Source organism: Petaurus breviceps, unplaced genomic scaffold, assembly GCF_028583685.1.
Source record: "Petaurus breviceps papuanus isolate PSGF00001 unplaced genomic scaffold, PetGlider_PUasm1.0 38, whole genome shotgun sequence".
Lineage (NCBI taxonomy): Eukaryota > Metazoa > Chordata > Mammalia > Diprotodontia > Petauridae > Petaurus > Petaurus breviceps.
Window position 1 is genome coordinate 101,441,628 of NW_027186304.1, and position 24,424 is coordinate 101,466,051.

At 37.2% G+C, this 24,424-nt stretch overlaps 1 protein-coding gene across 1 annotated transcript in view; it reads left to right on the forward strand.

The window, feature by feature from the left end:
• The first annotated feature begins 950 nt into the window (after positions 1 to 950).
• Positions 951 to 24,424, forward strand: part of LRRCC1 (leucine rich repeat and coiled-coil centrosomal protein 1) — a 77,040-nt gene continuing 53,566 nt past the window's right edge. The window contains 9 exon segments of the mRNA XM_069100199.1: positions 951 to 1,111; positions 14,405 to 14,610; positions 15,169 to 15,234; positions 17,993 to 18,160; positions 19,702 to 19,871; positions 19,969 to 20,175; positions 21,096 to 21,289; positions 21,649 to 21,835; positions 24,015 to 24,163. Coding sequence (XP_068956300.1) covers positions 1,002 to 1,111; positions 14,405 to 14,610; positions 15,169 to 15,234; positions 17,993 to 18,160; positions 19,702 to 19,871; positions 19,969 to 20,175; positions 21,096 to 21,289; positions 21,649 to 21,835; positions 24,015 to 24,163 — 1,457 coding nt within the window. The 5' untranslated portion in view covers positions 951 to 1,001.

Genomic DNA, 24,424 nt, shown 5'->3' on the forward strand with positions numbered 1-24,424 from the left:
TGGGGAACACCTTTTGAGAACAGCTGGTCTTGAGCACTGAGAAGTTATATGACTTGCCAGGGTCACTGAGCCAATATGTGTCAGTGGTGCAACTTAATAATAATAGCTAACATTTATATAGTGCTTACATACACACACACACACACACAAACTAGGAGGAAGCTAAGTGACCTGATGGATAGTCTTGTACTTTGAGTAAGGAAGCTCTGAGTTAAAAATCAAGGTCACTTACCGTGTTGATCCTGAACAAGGCACTTAACCTGTCTGCCTCAGTTTCTCCAAATGTAAAACTGGGATCATAGTATCTACCTCACAAGGTTGTTGTGAGGATCAGATGAAATATCTGTAAAAGCATGCCTGGCACATAGTAGGCACTTAATAAATCCTTATTAAGCTCCCTTCAGAACTCTTGCCGTTTTTGTAACTGACAAACCCTCAATTTCACAACTGCACATTGTTCTCTTTATCCTTGTCCTGATTTCTATGTTTTCCAAATTTTTTTTAAACTTTTGTATATGAACATGATGTGAGGAATACAATTTGTGGTTCTTCCAAAACTTTCCAATTTGGAAACAAACATCTAATCTGGTTCTATTAGCGTTTGTGTTACATGTAGGGGCATGCATGTGTGCATGTTTGCATGCGTACTTGGTCAGATATGGGAGCTGGCCTTCCACAGAATCCTGCGGAGTGGCGCTTCTCTTTCTCAAACCTCCACCCCTCAGCCTACACCACATCCCGGTCCCTGGAGTTTGGGGGCCCTAGAGCCCGCTCCACCCACAACATTTTACGACAGACCCCAGAAGTCGCGTTCACCGGCTCGGCCGTAAAGCAGGCGGCGCCCGGGATTCCGCGACAAGTTTCCTAGCAACGGCTTCAAGCCCGGGAAGTCCCCGAACAGCCGGAGCCCCCTTCCCGGTCCCAGCGCTAGCCAGGCGCGTCCCCGGCCTCGCTCCGGCCCGCGCACCCTCCCGCCCCGGCACCAGTTGACTCGGGCGCTCATGGAGGAGGAGGGGCGGGACGGGGGCGCGGCGGCGGCGGGGGCAGCGGGGGCAGCGGGAGGCGGCGGCGGCCCCGCGGAGCTGTGCCTCATGGACAAGGGCATCGGCAGGTAAGGGACGCGCGAGCCCGGCTCCGGGTCCTGCCTCGTGGGGCCTCCCCAGAGCAGCGTCCGCTGGACCCTTTGCTGCCGCCAAATTTCCGATGGGCCAAGCTACATTTCCGCCGCCAGCATCAATCTGTCAATCACGAAGCAAGCATTAAGCGCTTCCTGTGTGCCAGGAGCTAGGTAATAATAGACAGCATTCATAGAGTGCCAAAAAGGCATTACACACTTGTAAGTTATACGTTTATCTCACGAGATAAGTGTCCTGTTATACTGATAGTTGGCCGTGGGGAGATGGAGACCTAGCCTCATATTCCTTAGGTATTAACTATGTGACTGGGCAAGACATGTAACCTCAGTCTCAGTTTTCTCATCTGTAAAATAGGGGTCACGCTAGCTCAGATGAGACAGTGTTTACTGCACTATGCAAACCTTGAAGGATATATAATTCCTGGCTATTATTATGATCCTTACAAACAGCCCTTCTAGGTAACTGCTATTGTGAGCCCCATTTTTATAGGTAAGGAAACTGACAAGAGATCGAGAGACTCGTCCAGGGTCTCACAACTAGGAAGCAAGGCTCCAAACCCTTATCTTTCTGACTGCCAGGTCAGCATTCTGTTCAAGCAACCAAGCTGTAAACGTTCAAGTGCTTTACATGCTACTGGAAGACTTCAATTCACTAATCCAATTCATAGCTTGGTAGACCTGAGATTCAGCTTGGAGATCCAGTAGTCCCATTCCCTCCTGGAAAAGGACGGCGTTAAATGGCTTTCTGCAGTGAGCAGGTTGTTGGCCTCGGAATCAGGAAGACCTGGGTTCATACTGACTAGGCCTTAATTACCATTGGAAAATCCCTTACCTCTCCAGAGCTCATTTCCTCATCTGTAAAATGGGGATGGTAGTAATAGTAGTAGTTATTATCTATTTCACAGAATTATTGTGAGGCTCAAATAATGACAATGTATGTAAAGGGTTTTGCAGGTTTTAAGTTGTCATGTAAATGTCAGTAATTATTTTTTGTCCAGATCTGTGATTTCATTGGTTTATGGAGTTCATTAGGGGGAAATTCTCTTTACCTGGACAAGTTGGCATCTTCTTAGTGGTGCAGTGGAGTCAGGAAGACCTGCTTTTTCATTTCTTCTCAGATACTTATCCTTTTTTTTATTACTTAATTAATTACTTAACTTCCATTTGCCTCAGTTCCCTCATCTGTAAAATAGAGGTGTTAATAGTGGTACCTACATTCCAGAGTTATTTAAAGGACCAAATAAGATAATAATAGTTGTCAAACACTTTGTAAAACCTTAAAAAACTACACAGGTGCTAAATGACTTGCCCAGGGACACACATCCAATATTTTTTTTTTTGATGGGGGTTAGGATTTAATCTTCCTGACTCAGTTATTATTACTCAGATTCACACAGAACACTAGTGGCAAGGGATAGCAGCAGAATCTATGTTTCCTGGCTTCTTATCCTGCTTGCTTTTTCCCATTTCATCATGATGCTAACTAAAGGATAGTAAACTGGCCCTGTTATTTCATTAGTATGAACAGACTTCCTTTACCAGTTCAAGCTGGCACCTTCTCCACAGCTTAGAGTTTTTGCTGTTTAGACTCCAGAGCACTAAAGGTTAAGTGACTTGCCTAGACTCACAAAGCCAGTTTGTGTCTGATGTGGGTATGAAGCCAACTCTCTAGGCTACTTCAGGCTGACTCTTCATGCTGGGGATATGAGGACAAAATTAAAAATGTTCCTTGCCCTCAGGGAATTTACAGACTAATAGGGAGATATATTCAGACAATTTTAGTACAAATCAGAATGTGTAAAAATACATAGGAAATGTTCATTGGAGAAAGTTGAGATTTGAGGGGGAGGGTCTATTTCTTTTTTTAGGGGGAGGAAAAGGTTTGTTTCTAATTGAGATGCAGGAGTGGTGTAGGAAAACTTCATGGAGGAGGTATTTCTTGAGAGGGGGCTTGAAGGAATACAATTTCAACAGGTAAAGATGTGAAGGGAAGAAAGTGCCTTACACATAGGCACTGGATAAAATAAATTGAAGCACTGAGGGAGTTGGGGGTGGGGCTGCTGTGGGGAGACAGGAGGAGACACATAATTAGCTAGTAGTCTAGTTTGAATGGATTAAAGTTTCTTTTCCCTTATACTCTGACAAAAACAGAGATCATGTAGAAATTGTATGCAACAGGCTAATCTAGGAAGGGTTAATTCTGAGCAGCAGTAGGGACATTAGGAAGAGAAGAGGGTTTGGGGAAAAAATGAGTTTAGTTTGGAAATGTTGAGTTTAAGAGGTCTATAGGTCATTCATAGGTATTTAGAAATGCTGGGCTGAAGGTCAAGAGAGAGGTTAGATTATGAGATGAGGAGAGGGGAGATGAGGAAATTCTTGGTGAATGACCTCAATTTTCTATGAAACTTCTAATGAAGTCATACTGGACTTCAGCTAAAAAAGGTAGGAGGGAAGTGCTATGGAAGCTTGAGGAAAGATCTTTTTAATAGCTGTGGTGGAAAGATGGATGTGAATTCTGTTAGGAAGGAGTAAAAAGATTGCTGCAGTATTAGCAGAGTTAAGATTAGATAACTTCTTATTCAGCAGCACCCAAGTAGGCACAGGGTGGAAGTCGTTCTAGGTTGGGGTTTAGCAAGGTGTGGATAGTGATTGGGAATCCCTTTGTCAAGGAATTTGAGAGTAAAGAATTGGGTAGAATTGAACTGTCTCTCTAAAAGACAGAGATTGGGAACAGAGGAGTGTTTAAGTAGAGGAGGGGTATAGAACTGACAAAATATTGATGGGGGAGGGATTAGACATCATTGTAAGGATCAAGAATAGGTTTAGCAATATTATCAGATAAAAGGAATTTCTTGATCGGGGAGATGATTGCAAGATTAAGGATGTAGCATTTTTTATGTAGCTGAGGTAGATTTGGAGGAGCAAATTATAGCATCTGAATAGATTTAAGTAACTGGAAATTAAGGAGGTTGATAACCCCCATGATAGCAGGAATTGAGATTGGGCACTGAATTTATTAACAGCGGCAGGCACAGTGGATAGAGTGCCGACCCTAGAGTCAAGAGGACCTAAGTTCAAATACAGCCTCAGACACTTACTAGTTGTGTGACCCTGGGCTTAATACTGTTTGCCTCAGTTTCTTCATTTATGAGATGGAGCAGGAAATGGCAAACCACTATAGTACCTTTGCCAAGAAAACCCCAAATGGGGTTACAAAGAATTGGATATGACTGACTGAATGAATAAAATTGAACTCATTAAAAAAAGAAGATATCCTGGGGGTTAGTAGATAACAACTCTCTGGATCTGGTTTGAATGATAAATTTGGATAGTTTGAACCTCAGAGGGGAGAGGGTTGCTAAATAATGGTGGTAAAGGGAAAATTTGGAAGTGGCAAAGGGGAGGAAGAAGGGTTCAGACTCCAACTTCAGGACCATTGAGTTTAGGGGTATGAGAGAAAGTAAAATTAGAACTGGAAAAGAAGGTCATAGATGTCATCTGCCAGAAGCCAAGCAGGTCTTAGACCCAAAGAGCAGAAGCAGTTTGTGAAGTCTACAATGGGAAAGTTTGTTATATTTGTATTGCTGTGAAAAGGACCAGCAGACTTGTAGTGGCACAGTGAAGGGATAAGATAAAGTTGAATTGGGGTGAAAGAGTTAGAAAGGAAGAGGTGTGTTCTTTGAAGGAACAAGGGAAAGGGACGGGCTTTTATTAAGTGACTACTTTGTGTCAGGCACTGTGCTGAGTTCTTTACAAACATCTCTTTGGCACACAGGGGTACAGTATGACAGGGATTTTGAGAATAGTGATTCAACAGAAGCATCTACTATGTGCCAGATACCATGTTGATTGCTGGAGATAAAAACACAATGAATCAAAAAAACCATACTTGAAAGCTTACGTTCTAATAGATAAAACAAATACATATATATACACGGAATAAATCTAAATAGAGTAAATGCCAAGTAGTGAAATCAAGGGGGGGAAAGAGCTAGCAATTAGAAAAGTCAGGAAATGCTTCATGAAGAAAAGTGGTCCTTGAGCTGTAATTTGAAAGAAGAGAAGGATTCTTTTTTTTTTTTGCCTTTTGGAGGGCAATTGGGGTTAAGTAATTTACCCAAGGTTACACTGCTAATTTTTGTGTGTGTGTGTGGGTGTTAAGTGTCTGAGGCCTGAACCAAACTCAGGTCAGTCTGACTCCGGGACCCACTTTGCTCACTTCGACACCTAGCCGCCCCAGAAGGATTCTTGAAGAGAGGGTGAGGAGGTAGTGTATCCCAGGCATTGGTTATGGCCCATGCAAAGGTAAGGAAAGAGAAGATAGAGTGACAGAAAGCCAATATAGTTCAGAGTACAAAAGGAGTAATGTTTAAAAAGGCTGGAAAGATAGATTGTGAAAAGCTTTAAAAGCCTAACCAAGGAGTTAATATTTTATCTGAAGGGCAGTAGGGAGCCTACTATAGATGATTGAAGAGTGGAGTCACACACACATGGTAATTAAGAAGCTGTTGCAATGATTTAGATGAAAGGTGATAGTGAACTAAAATAGTAGTAACTTTGTGAGAATAAGGAGTAGGAGGTAACTAACCTTTGGAGAATGAGCCCTGGCAGAGTATTGTTGGACAAGAGTTGTTCTTCAGGAAAACCAGGGGGTGGAATGTTTTGAATCAGATCGTTCCTCAAGGACATGTCTTCTAGGTCTAAGACTTGGCTACAATGGCCTCTTGTTCTAGTTCTGGAGCACCTGTAGCCCTGAGACAGGAGCAACAAATTGCTTGTGGATAGTTAAAATGAGAGGTGGTGAGGGCCTGAAATGGAATGATTGTTTTATAAAAATAAAGGTATCTGTACAAAAAATTATGTGGGAGTACACAAAACTAGGCAACTGACTGGGCATAGGAGGTCAGTGAGAGGGAAAAGTCAAGTACACATGACTCATTAGTTTTGAACTTGTATGATTGGAAGACAGAAATAGAGATGTTAGGAGGTGGTACAGGTTTAGAGGGGAAGATGAATTTAGTTTTTGACAAACTGATATACCTATGGGATATTCCAGTGGACATGCCTGGAAAATAGTTAGAGATGTTGGACTAGAGCTTATGAGAGGGATGGAAGCTTGAAATTTAGATGTGAGAGTCAGTGGCATAGAGATAATAGTTGGATCTATGAGACCTGATGAGATCACTGAAAAAGTATATAGAGAAAAGAAAAAGCCTAGGACAGGGTGCTGAATACAACTAGCCATATGGTCAGGATATGGTTCAGAAACAGAGGAAATATAGAAGGACTGGTCAAACAGATAGGAAAAGGATTGTCACAGAGCAGTATCATGAAAAACCAGGGAGGAGGGGCGGCTAGGTAGCACAGTGAATAGAGCACCAGCCCAGGAATCAGGAGGAACCGAGTTCAAATTCGGCCTCGGACATGTAAGATAAAAACTAGCCATGTGACCTTGGGCAAGTCACTTAACCTCAATTGCCCTACCTTCTCCCCTCCAAAAAGAAAAGAAAAGAAAAACCAGGGAGTGCTTAGAAGAAAGGGTTAGTTATCAATGTCAGATGCTTCAGAGAGGTGAAGAAAGATGAGAACTAAGGAAAAAGTTATTAGATTTTTTCAGTGAAGAAATCATTGGTAACCTTGGAGTCAGCAATTTCAGCCAAGTAATGGGGAAGGAAGCCAGATTAGAAGAGGTTGAGAAGTGGTGGGAGGTAAGAAACTGCAACAAATATAAACAGGTGTTAAGTTTGAAAATTAAGGCAAATTGAGACAATAAAGTTCTAAGCACATTCATTTTATTAGTGAGACTAGTAGTCAACAACAAAATGGGTCTTGGACTCCTCAGCAAGTGTAATGGTAAGGGAATTTGAAGATCTTCCCAGCCCCTTAATGGGCTTCCATGGAGTCCAACAGGAAGGGCTTGATTATGGGAGGCTTGTTTTTCAGGAAGGCCCACACCTTTTGTCACTTTGTAATTAGGCAGTGGGTCATGAGGGTTTTCATGCCCTCTGACCCTGAAGAAGTGTTTATGTACTCTGAGGTTAACATTTGGTTTGGGGCTCTCTTATGGGAAGAGTTGTGTGATTTGGCTAGATGAGACTCAGGGTAGCAGTTGAGCCCCCCAGGTTTGAAAACCCAAATGTTGGTGCTTCTTTCTCTGGCAACTAACTATGTATGTATGTAATGGTCAGACAGCTAGAAACCCTGTCTGTTAGTCTGTTGAATTGTGTTATTTTCTCTGTATTTCTGTCTGCTTATAATTTCTGTTTGTATTTTCTGAAGTTTGGGTTGTTGACTTTTTCCCCCAGATTGTTAACCACTTTTAAATTGTTTTCCTTTAATAAAGCAGATCAAAGAACTTGTGCTAACAACCATCCTGGATATGCTAGGGTCCTTGCTGTGAGGTAGGGCTAACTAGCCTTCACATAGTTTTGTGAAGTACAAGAGAACAGAAAATAGGAAGCATCACAGGTAGAAAAGAATGTGATTGGTTACAAAGTCAGAAGTATCATAGTTAGCAGTAACAGTATGATTGACTGGACATTTGGGGGTAACAAATTCCATCCTGCTGTCCAGAAAGGTTGATTGAGAAGAGTTCTTAATTGAACAGAGATTAACAGACAATTCTGTAAGTCTTGTTAGTAGGGTAACAGACCTTCCCTAATTGTACATGGGTATGCAAGGCTGTATAGAGATCAGTTTTCTTTTGGTTAAAGTGATTTTTAGGGAAACAACTTTTAAAACTTAATTCATAAAGGAAAACTGAACTTCTGCACTCAAGAACTTCTGAACTTAACTCAGAGACAAAGAAACATGTCGCAGGCAGTTAAAGAACAGAATTAATTACAGAATGGTTTCAAATAGAAAATCAAAAGTTAATATTTTATTTTGTCAGGTTTTTTTCCTGTTATCTGTCCCTTTCTTTTTTTTTTGTTACTAAAACTTAAATATACAATAAGAAAAGAAAAAGAGGGGCAACTAGGTCGCGCAGTGAATAGAGCACCAGCCCTAGAGTCAGGAGGACCTGAGTTCAAATCCAGCCTCAGACATGTAACACAAAAACTAGCTTTGTGGCCTTGGGCAAGTCATTTAACCCCAACTGCCTTCCCAAAAGCAAAAAAAAAAATTTTTTTAATCTTTGGGGTGGCCAGGTAGCACAATGAGTAAGAGCACTGGCCCCAGAGTTGGGATGACTTGGGATTGAATCTGGGCTCAGATACTTAGCACCACACCCAGAAATAACTGGCCGTGTAACCTTAAGTAAGTTACTTAACCCCAATTGCTTTAAAAAAAAAAAAAAGAAAAGAAAAAGAAACATAAACTTAAATATTAAAACCTAAGTACAAAATAAGAAAAGAAAAAAATGTCATGTGCACAGCAGAACATAAGAGAGGATTCAAAATATATAGCAATAAATTTCCATTTCAAGAAAGCCTATATAATAAATATCACTCATTGTGTTGAGAACTGTCCATCTTTTCTTTGCTTCCTTGTTAGTTTACTTTTGTTCTCTGCTGTGCACTTTTTACTTTGTTCTTTTTTCCCCTTTTCTTTCGCCCACCCCAAGAAGGCTTCATATAAGCACAGATATATTTATATTGGGATATAGATATACACATATATATATATAGCACATCCATATATATTACATATACTTTCCCTAATAAATTCTTAATTCTGATCTTTGTTTTTATGTTTGTGCATATCTGTCCCTTATTTTTGTATTCACATGGCTACCATTCTAGTCCAAGCCTTCACCCTCTCCTGGACTATTTCAGTATCTAGTGACTCCAGTTCCTCTTCCATCCATTCAGTCCTCTCTGCAGCTGCCAAATTGATATTCCTAAAGTAGAAGTCTAACCATATCATTCTGCTGCTGAGGAAGCTTCAGTGACTCCTTGTGTACTCAGTTTGGCCCAGTTTAAGCCCTTCACAGAAATTTGACTCATATCTATCTTTCCAGATTGATTTCTTGTTATTCCCCCTCATGTACTCCAATTGAACTGACTTACCTGCTGTTCCCTGTACATGACATTTGAATTCCCACTTTCATGCTTTTGCAAAATTTGTTCCTTATGCCTGGAATACAACCTCCATTTCACTTCCACCTCTTTAGAATCCCTAGTTTCCTTCAAAACTCTGCTTATATTTGGGGGAAAACATGAGCTTAATTTGGAGCACATTGAGTTTGAAATACTAGTGACACATGGTTGGAGATGTATAGTAATTGGAGGTGTGTGCTCCTGGAGCTTCGGAGAAAAGTTAGGGCTGAAGATAAATATTTGGAAGTGCCATATAGGTAATAGTTGAAGAAAGAATGAGGTAGTCAAAGGAAAGTATACAATGAGAAGAAAACTTTTAATTCATTTTTATAGCGCTTTGAGGTTTACAAAATGCTTTCATCACAACAGTCCTATGAGGTGGGTTATATATTAAAGTGGGGAGAATATGCCCCACTTTACACAAAAGAAACTGCATCTCAAACCTGGCTAAATGCACATAGTTAGTGAGGTTCAGAACACTGGGACTCAAGTCTTGAGACCAGTGTTTTTAGGGGATAAAACCATCAGGTACCTTGAGGGAACACTTGTCTTAAAGGGGTAGGTAGGTAAGAGAAAGAAAAGACAGTGAGATACCAGTAGGAGTAAGAAAACAATGAGAGCAGTGTTGTGTTTTGTGCGTTGGCCAGATGTGTGGGTGAGCTTGAAAGAATATCCTTAGAGAAAGGGTCATTAACAATGTCAAATGCTCCAGAGAAGTCACTTGATGACCACTGGATTTGATGATGATAGCTGAGGAATTAAGGAGAGCAGATGATTAGAAAGTTGCCACGTTAGGCCTAGATCGTTTTTTCAAGAAGTTAGCTGTGAAGGAGGAAAAGAATTAAGATGGTAATTGGATAGCAGCAAGGTTGAGGGTGAAGGAAGAAAAGTTATTGAAGATGCATGAGGTAGAAATGATAATTACTAGACCAGGGTCCTAGACAGCACTAGTGAAAAGGAAGTGCTGATGGGATCAAGATGCAGCCTTAGCAAGAAGAAAGATGAACTCTTCTACTGGAACCAAGAGGGAAAGAAAAGAGAATATATGATAATACTGAGGAGTTTTGAGGGATAACACTGAAAGATTTCAGAACCCTGATAAACATCATTATCAATCATTAATTCAGAAGACTGATGGTGAACAATGCCTGCTGACTCCTGGCATAGTGGGGACAGGCTAGAAGTACAGAATCAGAAATACATTTTCAGCCATGGCCAATGTGTTGATTTGTTTTACTTCCCTGAATTTTTTGTGTCAAGGAAGAATTCTGTTGTGGGTGGAGGGAGGGGAATGTGAGTCAGTGGAAAGTTTTGGTGATGTAAAAGTAATTGTAATGTAAAAAAAAAATAGGAATTTTAAAAAAATGAATTTTAAGAGAAGAAACAAGTTGAGAGAGTTCTTGTCCTTTTTTTAATCTCATTGAAGTAGGTGGTTAAAGTCATTGATGTAATTAAGAAGTAGGAAAGTAGGGGAGGCCAGGTGGCTCAGCGACTAAGATCACCAGCCCCAGAGTCGGGATGACCTGGATCAAATCCAGGCTCAGACACTTAGCAATAATTGGCCGTGTAACCTTGAGCAAGTTACTTAACCCCGATTGCTTTAAAAAAAAAAAAAGAAGTAGGAAAGCAGTTGAGGAAAGCTGAAAACTTGAGGAAGAGTTTTGGAACAGCTCTGGGGAATGAAATGGAATCAGTAAGTAGGGGAAAGAAGACTTGTTGAGCCGCAGTAAAGAAGACCTGACTGGAATTATTAGCAATTCACTTTTTTAAAAAATCTAGGGAGGCGGCTAGGTATCCCAGTGAGTTAGGGAAAACCTGAGTTCAGTTCCGGCCTCAGACACTTAACACCCACGCAAAAAAAAAAACTATCTGTGTAACCTTGGGCAAGTTACTTAATCCAAATTGCCCTCCAAAAGGCAAAAAAAAAAAAATCTAGGATGTGTTAGGGACAGTGCACATGTTGCCCAATTTACTCTATAAGATCCTGTGTTGAATGCTGTTCTTTCTGTTCCCTGCTGTTGTGACTGTTCTCTCTCCCTTCATATTTCTACAGGTACCCATATTATTCTGTATTATCCCTCCTGCTGATACTTACCTATCAGATTTTTTAATGCATTTTGCCCTCTATCAGGAACTAATGTTTTATCTCTCGAGTACTAGAGAAAAGTAATGAGCCCTGAAGTCTTGTCTAACTCTTAAGAGTTTATGCTTCTTTTATTATCTTGCCTCACATTTACTTCATGGCATCCATATGGGTTAGAAAATACTTTAAAAGTTGTTGAACACCTCCACTGTGAGTCTTTAAAAGCAAAATTGATTGTTTTTCTAGCAGGAATCGTTCTCTTGTGGTTCAGCCTGAAGATAGAAGGATGGACTGAACGACTATGTTCTATTCCTTTCATGTTATTCCATTTTAAATTTAAGGTTTTGTTATATATTTGGTCATGCAAAGGTAATTCCATGAAGCTCCACCCTTATCTGTGTCCTGGCCCACACCTGTGACAGCTGCTGTTGCTTCACCATTCTGGCCTCTGCTGCTACATCCATTGAGGAATGGATGAACTTTTGGCATAGCTCTGAACTCTTCTCAAGGGAGTCCCTATTCCCATTACCTTTGCTGGGCCAGGGAGTCCTTGATACCTAACTTGGTGGAATTGTTTTCCTGAATTTCCTACTTGAAATAATTCAAAATTATCGTTCTATATCAAGAGAGGTGAGGCCATTCACTCTTAGCCCAAAGGTAGAGTCTGAATCCATAAACTCCAGAAGGCCTGTGGAAAGGTTGTTGATCCCCCCCACAGAAGACATAAGTTCCAGTTGCTCTGGGAAGAAAGTGACCCAGGAAAACCTAGGTTCTTTTTGAATGACTATCAAGGCAATCAAATTATATTTCCAAACTACTCTTGCCAGAGCTAGAGAAAGGGTCAGCATGTTTAGTAAAAAATATGTTGGAGTGAGAATCAGGAGACTGAATTCTAGTCCTGGAACTGCCATTAATTAGTTGTTGTTTAACCTTTCTGGGCAGCAACTTTCTCAACTACAAAAGGGAAGTTCACAGATTATTGATTTAGAGCTGAAGGGTATCTCAAGTCTGTGGAGTCACAGACTTAGAACCACAGGGGACCTTAGAAGGCCATTGAGTCCAGATCTCTCATTTTACAGATGAGGAAACTGAGGCTAAGAGAGGTTACACAGCTGCTAATATCTGAAACAAGCCTTCATGACATTAAGTCTAGTGCTTCCTTTCAAATATTACAGTCCATGATATCTTAGTCCCCTGACGGCTCTGGACTTCACATGAGTGATGTGAAATGGTCACATAGTGACCATTAGGAGCAGAATCTGGTACTTGAGGTACTGTCTTTTCTACTTGCCATGACTGGTCATCAACTTTTTTTTTTTTTGATGGGGGAAGGTAGGGCAGTTGGGGTTAAGTGACTTGCCCAAGGTCACATAGCTAGTTTTGTGTTAACTGTCTGAGACCAGATTTAAACTCAGGTCCTCCTGACTCCAGGGCAGGTTCTTTATTCACTGTACCACCTAGATGCCCTGGTCAGCAACTTGTTATAAAATGATACTAACATAAAATAATATACAAAAAGGCCTTGCAAATCCATAAAGCATAATATAAATATCAGTTTTCATTATTGTGGCTTTGTTACATCTTGAGAAAAATAAATATCCAGGTACATTTGCCTCTGCTGTGTATGACATATTTTCATTATTGTTCTGAAATGCTGGTTTAGTTTTTAAAATCTACTGTGTACTGCTAGTCACTTTTTAAAAATTAAATTATTTATTTTTTTTCAACAATCACTTCCATAAGTTTCAAATTTTCTGCCCTTCCTCCCATCTTCATCCTGCCTCCCTCCCCAAGATGGTGTGCAATCTGATATGGGCCCTACACATACATTCCTATTAAACACATTTTCATATTAGTCTTGTTGCATGGGAGAATTATGATGAATGGGGAAAACCATGGGAAAGAAAAAAAACAAATAAGACGAAACATAAAAGAAAATAGTCTTCTCTGTTCTGCATTTTGACTCCACAGTTCTTTCTCTGGATGTGACTGGCATTTTCCATCATGTGTTCTTTGGAATTGTTTTAAGTCCTTGCATTGCTGAGAAGGGCTAAGTCTATAAAAATTATCCCTTGCACACTGTGGCTGTCACTGTGTACCATGTTCTCCTGGTTCTGTACTCAGTATTAGTTCATATAAGTCTTTCCAGGTTTTTCTGAAGCCTGCCTATTCATCATTTTTTAGAGCACAATATTATTCCATTACATTCATATACCACAACTTATTTAACCATTCCCCAGTTGATGGGCATCCCCTCAATTTTCAGTTCTTGGCCACCACAAGAAGAGCTGCTATAAATATTTTTGTACATGTGGGTCCTTTTCCTATTTTTATGATTTCTTTGTGATACAGCCCTAGAAGTGATATTGCTGGGTCAAACGGTGTACACATTTTTATAGTCCTTTGGGCATAGTTCCAAATTGCTCTTCAGAATAGCTGGATCAGTTCACAGCTCCACCAACAATGACTTAGTGTTCCAATTTTCCCACATCTTCTCCAACGTTTATCATTTCCCTGTTTTGTCATGTTAGCCTGTCTGATAGGTGTGGTGTGCTACCTCAGAGTTGTTTTGATTTGTTTCTCTCTAATCAATAGTGATTTAGAGCATTTTTACATATGACTATAGATAGCTTTAATTCCTTCCTCTGAAAACTGCCTCTTCATATCTTTTGACCATTTATCAATTAAGGAATGACTTGTATTCTTGTAAATTTGACTGAGTTCTCTATATATTTTAGAAATGAGGCCTTTATCAGAGATAGTAGTTGCAAAAATTCATTCCCAGTTTTCTGCTTCCCTCCTAATCTTGTTTGCATTGGCTTTATTTGTACAAAACTTTTCAATTTAATGTAATCAAAATTATCCATTTTGCATTTCATAATGTTCTCTATCTCTTATTTGGTAATATACTCCTCCATTCTCCATAAATCTGACAGATAAACTATTGGCTTGCTCCCCTAATTTGTTTATAGTATCAGCTTTTATACTTAGATCATGTACCCATTTGGACTTTTTTCTGGTATATGGTGTCAGATGTTGGTCTGTTGCAAGTCAGCAAAGTAGGAGGGCTTGTTTCTGTTAAATAACATGATAAGCATATTAAAATTTATCTTATGTCTTATTTTTCATCAAACCTATTTTTCATAGCCTGCTAGAAGTATCTTTAAGTTCAAAACTTCATACAATCAACCTTCACTGCAATAATATCTCCAAGATTGAAGGCCTTTGTCATCTTTTGAATTTACGGCATTTAGATCTGTCATCTAATCAAATAAGTCAGATTGAAGGACTCAACACACTGATAAATTTATGTACTTTAAACTTGGCCTGCAATTTCATCACAAAAGTGGAAGGTAAGTAGTTAGTACTTAATTTTATGTACTACTTCAGATTAGTCTGACTATTTTCATTGATTTGTGTCTTTCATGAGAAGAATGTATATTTTATTATTATTCGTTGAAAATTAATCATAGGGGCGGCCAGGTGGCTCAGCGAGTAAGAGCACTGGCTCCAGTGTTGGGATGACCTGGAGATCGAATCCCGGGCTTAGACACTCAGCACCACACCCAGAAATAACTTGCCGTGTAACCTTGAGCAAGTTACTTAACCCCAATTGCTTAAAAAAAAATAATAAATTTATAAAAAAAAAAAGAAAATTAATCATAGGGTTTCTTACTAGACAGAATTCTTTTGTAAGGAGACTATCAAACCTATTGACACAATATCAAAATTTAAATTTATTAAATGTTTTTAAAATGTTCTCAATAATAATGGGTTTTGTTAGTTTTTCTGGCTTCATAAGGAATAGTGACATTACTAAAAATACTTTTGATTTTTTGGGGGTTAACATTAAAACTTGTAGATATATGAAAAGTGATTCTTATGTTGCCTTTTCATTTTCATTTTTTTAGGACTTGAAAAGTTATTGAATCTAACTAGACTTAATTTATCTTATAATCATATACACGATCTTCAAGGTAAGTGGATTTGGAAATAAATGATATGATGCTAAAAGAAATTAACCATATATCATGAAGTATTTCAGCACAGGGTAGGGTGATGTTAAATTTTTGTATATTAATATTTTGTATATATCAAGTATTGACCTGTGCTCTTAACAGAGCATTCTGCTTTGGCACTTTGTGGACAAAATTTATGTTCCTTCTTACTGTCACTCAGAAATGGGCAAGCTGGAAACCAGCAAGAATAGAGTCCTGTAGGTGAGGCAAATGGGGCTGATTTCTGTTATTTAACTTCAGCTGCTGAGGGCAACTTGGTGGAAATGGCTCAATTCCAGTATATTAGGTATATAATCAATTTCAACTTGAAACAATGAAAAAAAATTTTTCTAAGGTTAATTCAGAGACTTCTATAAAAAAATTGCACAGTAGTTTGATATAGTACATAATTCAATTGAAGTTATTCTTTCTTGTCTATATACAATTATATTTTGACTAAAGTTAATGAATGCTGAGTGGACATATAAAGGTAATACGATTAAAAGACCAAAATGAGAAGAGCATTGAACTCACTTCTTACAGGGACCTAATCAACCCTTTGCCCCTGGTATTCACGACCACAGAAAGGACTCTTGGAATGCCAAGGGCATAAAACAATTGTGCTGTATTGTTCTAATTTATCCCAGGTTGATTGACCTTCTTGCTTCCCCAAGAATGGCAATGAATTCCAAACAAGTTTTTTATTTCACTCCTAAATCATCACGATATTGAATATAATTATTATTGAAATTCTGGTTATATTTAACCCATGACACTTGTAGTCATACTTCATCTTTCACTTTTGAATGAAACACATGCAGTGACCATGCATGCTTATCACAGATTATTTCCATTTAATATTTGTTTTTCAGATGTTTATTAAGCATCCACTGTGTATAAGACATTGTACTAAGTGCCACAGAGGATACAAGAAAAGAATAAGACTTTAAACAGTTTTCTGTAGAGGAGATAAAACATGTATTCAAATAACTATTAACACCAAGTAGAATATGAATTATGTCAAGAGGGGCTAAAATAAAATGTTTTAGGGAATTTGGAGATTTGTGGACTGGAACAATCAGGAAAGGTATATTGTAGAATATAGCACATGAACTGGGTTTGTAGAATCATAGAAAATTAGAGCTATTTCAACAAAATAGACTTTTTAATATCTGCTTCTAGTTAGAATGTAGTTATCTGTGGCTCTTTTGCAGGCCTATTTTCCTTATTCACTTTTAATGGTGGAAGTAGCAGTTTGGTTTTTTTTTTTGCTTTTTGGAGGGCAATTGGGGTTAAGTGACTTGCCCAAGGTCACATGGCTAGTTTTTGTGTTAAGTGTCTGAGGCCAGATTTGAACTCAGGTCCGCCTGACTCTGGGCCAGTGCTCTATTCACTGCGCTACCTAGCCACCCCTAGCATTTCTTTTTTAGGCTCTCTCAGTAGGCAACCAGAGTTTGGGTTCTTGAAGGAAAATTACTTTTAAGGAACCTAAATTTGATGAATTAATAAATCATCACATTGAGCTTTTAATGGCACCTGGTACTCTAAGCAAAAAGAAAATCGCAGCTGCTTAAATATTCTGAATTAATAAAGTATAATAGTGCAACTTTTAATGACACCTAATATCCTATTCTGTAGTGTAAAAAAATTCCCTAAAGGATACTAAACAAACATATTAGCCAACATAAACATCCTTAATAAGGATTATTGCATTATCAATTAAGCTTTATCACTCAGGATAAATCCCTTTAGAAGAAAGAACTAGAAGCTTTTGGATATAAAGAAAAATATTTTGAAGTAGTACAATTAATCAACAAGCCTCTATTAAGCTCCTACTATTTGCTAGACACTATGCTATGTACTGGGGATACCAAAACAAAAATTATGCAATCCCATGCCATCAAGGAGCTTAGATTCTACTGGTGGAAAAATAACACTTACACGATACAAACTGTACACAAAAGCATGTACAAAACAGTATATTCAGGGAAACGGGGTTGGCGTAAACAAATTAAGCAGATCAAAAAGGACCATGCACATACACTAGCCTACAAGCTTCATGTAGGCAGGACTCCACCTTTTTTTTTTTGTATCTCTTCATGTACTTAACATGGCTCTATACATATACATACATATACATACTACTGGTGGTAAATAGTTTATAAATGAAAGAATGATGCTTCTTACTGGTGTTTAAATTTTATGATTATGAACCATGTTTCTAAGATTACTATAGATTTTTTTCCCAAGAATTTGGACTGAGAATATGTTTTTTACCTTTAGTCAAGTTATATCTGAAACCAAGGCACACTTTTCTATATGCTTGCCAAACAAAGGTGAACTGAAATGTACCTTCAGTGGATGCCTGTTAATTGATTATGGCTTGAGAGAATGAACACCAATTATGTTGAGAGAGACAGAGCTGGCAGACTATATTTCAAGTTGATGTATTTAATATTTTAGTTCAATGAAGGTACCAGCTGACTACTTGTGGGTAGAGCCAGGACACACTTCGTAAGCCTGGGTACCTCACAAATTGGCACTGAATTTGAACTCTATGTCATCCTACTTACTAGCATGCTACAAGAACAAGAACTTAATGGGACAGATGGGCTCTTTTTATATAGTAACAAAAGTCAACTCATCTATCAAGATGCATAAAACCTATTTAGTGCTTATTTTTAATTAAACATAGCAAAAAGTTCTGTAATAACTTGTTTGTTTATGTGCATTACAGGCTTTTTATGCCTTCGTGGAACTAGGCATAAAATTAGTCACATCGACCTACATAGCAATTATATAAGTAGTATTCATCACTTACTCCAGTGCATGGTAGGATTACATTTCTTGACTAATCTTACTTTGGAAAAAAATGGAAAAAATAATCCAATCTGTGATCAACCAGGTATGAGCAATTTCTTTTAGCACAGTATTAAAGATCCTCAGAGTTTGTTATTTGTTGACTGAAATGTGGAGATTTTTATAGCTGCCATTCCTTCTAGTCTTAAACCCACAAAACAGATAATTATTTAATTAATAAGTAATTTGAGTTTCCAAAAAGTGGAATGTTGGGGCTAAAGGATTACTAAATTTAAGTACTTAAACAGCTTTGCATTTGGAACTTAGAAACTTATTACTTAAACTTGTGATCTCATCAGTGTGATCTGGTAGAAAGAGTACTGATCTTAGATTTAGGAGATTTGATTCAAAATACAGCTTTGACATTCTCTAGCTATGTGACCCTGGTTAAGACATTTAAATTATTGCTTAGTTTCCTCATTTGCAAAATGGAGATAAATAAATGTATATGCTCCCTATGACAGAGGATAATTTTGAGAAAAGTCATCTGTTAATTTGTTAAGTACTATATAACTATGAGTTATTATTGTAACCCCTTTAGTGGTATAGTTTCTAAGTTCCCTTTGCCTTGTTATCCTATGACATTCTTGAGTGTGTCTATAGATCTTCTAAAAAGCATCTATCCAGTGTACCAAAGACTTTCTTCTGGTCTTATTAGTGTCTTATTGCTACCTGTGTAATACATGGGTCATCCATCTCTCATCCTTACTACATAGTACTTCCTTTTCTAGTCATAAATGTCTTTAGTGATCTCCAGGACATCATTGTTAATATACTACAGCATTCTTAAAACTATTGTGTATATTTCAATTGCCCTTTGAGTCATTTAAAATTTTGTTTTTTTAGATTGTGGTATTCTGTGACTTGTGCTCATGTGGCATCACTAAGAATATCAGAGACAAATTTTTATGGTATTACTGCATTCAAAAGACTAATGGTATACTTATGAAACTAGAAAAAATGTTAAAAAACCCTCTTGTTGGGGAAATACTCATCCATGAAATCCTACAAATCCTTTGAAGAATTATGATCCTAAATGATTCTAACATTAGAATCAGGCATAAAATTAGCTATACTTACCTGCATGCTAATTATATAAGTAATGTTCATTATTTACTCCAATGATTATTGTCAACCTTAATTTTTCTAGATGTTTTGTTATAACATAGGGTAAATACCACCGGGCTAGCTGTGATTGATACCACATAAGACCTTTACTTGTCTACAAAAATAAGAAATAACATTCTCTATGATTGACCACTTAAATACCTAATAGCTCCCTGTACATGCATATTCAGAGTTTTATGAACACTAAGAGCAAAGGGGTTTGATGCTGCCATTCTTTAAACCTCATTAGTGTCTTGCACATAGTGTTTAATGAATATTTGCTGAATGAGCTAAAATGTTTTAAGAAAAAGTATTTGGTGTTACAAGAATCTTAAGTGTTTTTTGTAGGAATATTTTAGTTGTGATACAGAAAATTAGTTTTATCAACTGGAAGATATGAAGTGTGATGTTTTATATTATTTTAGAAATGCAAAGTATTTTTAAATATTAAATTTTGATATGAATTTTTTTCAACTTTAGGCTACAGAGGGATCATTCTCCAGACATTGCCTCAATTAACAGTACTAGATGGGATGAATATATTTGGTGAACCAGTAAATATGGTAGAAGGAAATCCATCAGATCTACAATGTTTAGAAAGTCTTTTGGATGATCTAGTTTATTCTGATTCTCAGCTAAATGAAGAGAAGGTCTAATTTTTTTTTTCTCTTTATAGAAAATCTTCCTATTTCCAACTTTTTTAGTTGCCACATTTTTTTAAAAAATCTCATCTATTTTTTTCTATAGAAGTCTGGTAACTTACCACTTGACATCAATCAGGAAGTGTCCCAGGATCAAAAGCCTGCAAGTACAACAATAGATAACACATTTTGTCCTTCTGTAGAAGTTACTTCATCTACTGCACCTGAAAAGAATAAGCATGGTGAAAATAATTTGAACAATGAGATGAGAATTAAAAAATTAGAAGATCAGATTTCACAGCTCCTCAATAATGTAATTCATTTCTGCCTCATATTTTTCCCTTAGAGAAATTTAGGAACCTATAAAAACTGGGAATTATTTGAGATATGTGTCTATTTAAATTATTTTTGTCACTCTAACACATTTTTCCATTTAAATATTAACAACATTCCATTAGGAAATAATTATCTTAAGTGAGTGAAATAAGTGGAGTTCAAATAATGGAATCCTGTTTGGTGAACATCCTTGGAGTCTTATCAAGGCTACCTTTGAGATCAGCCCCTCTAACCCCCATTGTCATATGATGAAAACTAGAGAGGAAAAATGACTTGTCCTAGGTAATACCTAATGCAGGTAGTCAGCAGCAGGGGATTCCTTACTTCCTGACATTAGTAAAGAGACTTTCATATCCCATTCTTGAGCTTTTGAACCTCAAGAATCTTGATTCTTGCTTCCTCAGTGATTGGCTCTGCCCTGTTGCTTTCATTTAAAACCAGCAATACTCCTTATTATGTGTGCATGTACATGTGTATATACACATACATATGTGTACATGTACATGTTTGCCTATATATACACACATATATAGTAAACTGTATGCTTTGGAGTTAGCTTTATATGATGCTTTGGGGTTAAATAACAAATTCACATTAGACTCTGACATCTGTATTTTGCTCAAACAAGTATAATTTATAAAGCCATTTTTACAGTTATATAGTTACAAATATACAATAAAAATACATTGTTGTATAACAAATAAGAAGATATACATTATTTGTTATACTTCAGATTGGACTAAAGATTTTCTTTTTGCATTTCTCAGGAATTCTTTTTTGAAATTTTAATCAAACATCCAGTCTAATTAACCTTTATCATTTGTAAAAATGGAAATATTTCTACATTTCAAATTTTACTTTACAGATTGAAAAAATAACCCCTCCTTTTTATTATAGGCATCTAATTGTTCCAAAAGTCATACTTCTTTGAAAGTAGTCAAACTAAGAAGAGAAACAACTATGACTTCTGAAAGTGATTATGAAAGTGGGAAAGAAAACCATAAGAAAATAAATAGAAGATCAAAAATCCCTCGTTATAGCAAAGCTGTACAGACTTCTAAGCACCATAATAAAAGCAAACTTTCTGACAGGTACCTCTTATAATTTTTCTTTCCAATTCTTTAACCTATAGCATGTAATCCAGGACTAAATATTTACACACTGTAGGTTTTATTCTGTGAATGATTCAAGCCAAGGACCAAGAATTTTATTTGAAAATGTTGAAAACTCAAAATAGTAAAGCAGGCTAATTGTTATTCTTTTTTTTCTTTGCTAATTGTTATTCTTATTGTCAAAGTACCTATTAACTAGGGAGTTTGTCAGGAGTACAATTAGATCTCTAAAGTAAATGTCTTTTAATGAAAGCATTTGGATCTATTATTCCAACCATGAATTCTGGAAAGAAAATAGTTTTGACATTAAATTATTTCTGAATTTTCTTTTCTTTCAGTGGCATAGAGCAGAATTACACCAAGAAATCAAAAGATTCCTCCACTAAGAATTTATCTTTAAGATCGTCTTCAAGAAACTCAGAGTTAAAGATGGAAAAATCACCTGGAAACCTAGGATCACAAAATACTCAAACAAATAAAACAGAAAATGAAAGTTTAAGGCCTACAGAAGAATCTACATACAGGGTATTGTTTTAAAATCTAGATTGAGAAGGGATGAGGTGGGGTGATTAAATGTAAATATTTTTAAATAGCTTGCATATATTTACAAGTTTATCCCCAGAATATTATATATGTTTGTTTAGTTAGAATAATTTTTATGCATCTCAATAAACTAGTTTTTAAAAACATTTTGAATAATGCATTGATTTTATATTTTTGAGAACTATAAATGCAGCTAAAATCTAACAAAACCTTGCTAATTCAGACCTCACTCATTTGTTTTAATAATTAAGACATAGGGGGCGGCTAGGTGGCGCAGTGAATAGAGTACCAGCACCGCAGTCAGGAGGACCTGAGTTCAGGTCCAGCCTCAGACACTTAACACAGGAACTAGCTGTGTGACCTTGGACAAGTCATTTAACCCCAACTGCCCTCCAAAAAAAGCACAAAATATAAATAAATAAAATAATTAAGACATAGTATTCATGGTGGTTATGGAAAAAAGCTTGAAATTACTTCTGCAAATGAGAGGAACAGTGATAAATTGGAAAGAGTGCTAGCATTGAGGTAAGGAGACCTAATTCTTACTGTGAACTGCTTCACTATATAACTTGGGCAAGTCACTTAAGGCTCTTTGGGCCAAACTTCCTCATCTATAAAATTAAAGTGGGGTAGAAGTACATTATCTTTTGGTTCCTTCTAACAGTGAGATTATATTATCTCAATCTTGTTTTTTTAATGAACTTTTTCGAACTTTTTCTTTCCATATGTTTTTCATCTTTGAGTCCAGCAATTTTTTAAAATATTACAGTGTAGTACCCTTTCCATCACTACCTTCTCAACTTCTCTTCACATTGGCAGTCTGGCTAGAGGGTGGCTGACTACTACTCTCAGAGTTCTAGGGCTAGTCCCCAGAGGCTGGATTTCTAGTACTATCATTCAAAAGCACCAATTGGTTTGTTTGCCATTAATGATCAAACTTAATTTACTTTTTTTTTTGCCTTTTGGGGGGTATTTGCGGTTAAGTAACTTGCCCAAGGTTACACGGCTAGTTTTTTTTTGTGTGTGTGGGTATTTTGTCTGAGGCCAGAACCGAACTCGGGTCCTCCCGACTCTGGGGCTGGCGCTTTACTCACTGCGCCACCTAGCCACCCCTTAATTTACTTTTTTAACAAAGGTATTTACTATGGTGGCATAGTAAGAAGAGTAGTTTAAAAAATCATTCCCTCCAAAGCATATTATCCTACAAATACATATAGGCCCTATGAGGGAAGTGGGCACAAACTTGAAGTACAAAAGCAGTGAGGCAACCCATTTAAAGAACATGTAGTATAAGGATAACTCATAATTCCTGGTCAATGCAAGTCTTTTTCTCCTGTCAGAGAATCCTTAAGAAGTTCTTTTTTAGATATAGTTCTCTGCTGGACTCTGAGGGTTGGTGCCTTTTTAGAGGCCATAGCTGAAACTTCTTCCTGTCACAGTCGTCTCATGGTCCTTAAAGCTGCCTTTCTTTGGGTGACTATTGCTCTAGATTGGATGTGTTGTCTCTTACTGTTCATAGCTAGATACATTTTCTCCTACTTCTCAGTCTCTCTGATGATATGGTCTTTGGTGGTCAGAGGAGAGGGGAAGACAGAAACCAAGATAGATTCTTCCTCCCCGAAAAGGCTTCTCCTCTAAGGAACTTGACTCTAACTCTCAAACTGGAATACTCCATTCTAATATTCTTCCACCACTGAAGTGAACTATTCTGAAACAGCTTGGTATTTTTATACATAGCCCAAGAGATCTGACTTAGTCTTAGCCACTCATCATATTTCTTTGTGACCAAAATCCTCAAAGTCTCAAATTGATTAAGATCTTATTTGCACTTAGTTTACATTTTTAAAATAATTAATTGATTTAATTGATGTGTCTAAGCCTTTGCTAATCATATCATTTGGGGTGAAGATAGAACTCTACCCTTGCCAAAAACATATGTATTTATAATGTATTTGTAAAATAAACACATTTTAAGTGTTTTTATCTTTTTACTTTGAAATGTACTTTTTAAAAAGTTTCGTATGCAATATACTTTGAAAAAATATTTTATAATTCAGATTTCAAAAATTTCAGCACTAATGAATTTTTAAAGGTATTTACTATGTATAATTAACATCTCATTAGAATATTCCTGTATTATATAAATTTGACTTTATTTCAGACACTTGTGCAGGAACTCGATGAAGAGAGGGAAAAGAGATGGAAAGCTGAACAAGCTGAAAAGAAACTTGCCGATCATATCAAAGAATTACAGAAACAAGCGAAAGAAGAAAAGGATATTCATAGTATGGCCCTGTTTACCACAGAGAGGTAAGAAGAAAACCCTGGTCAGCAGAGGCTACAAGGCTGAATGGAAGAAACTTCCAATTTGGGAACTGGGTTCAAGGTTTAACTTGCCTTTCACTAGCATAACTATGGAATGATGCTTTGCATATAGTCAGAACTTACTATTTATTAACTGAAGAGAAGCAAAGGTACAATCTCTCTGAATCTATTCTAGCATCTAAAAAATAGAAAAATCCTTGTAAGAGTTGTTTCAAGTTTAAATAAAATAATTTCTTTGAAAGAAGT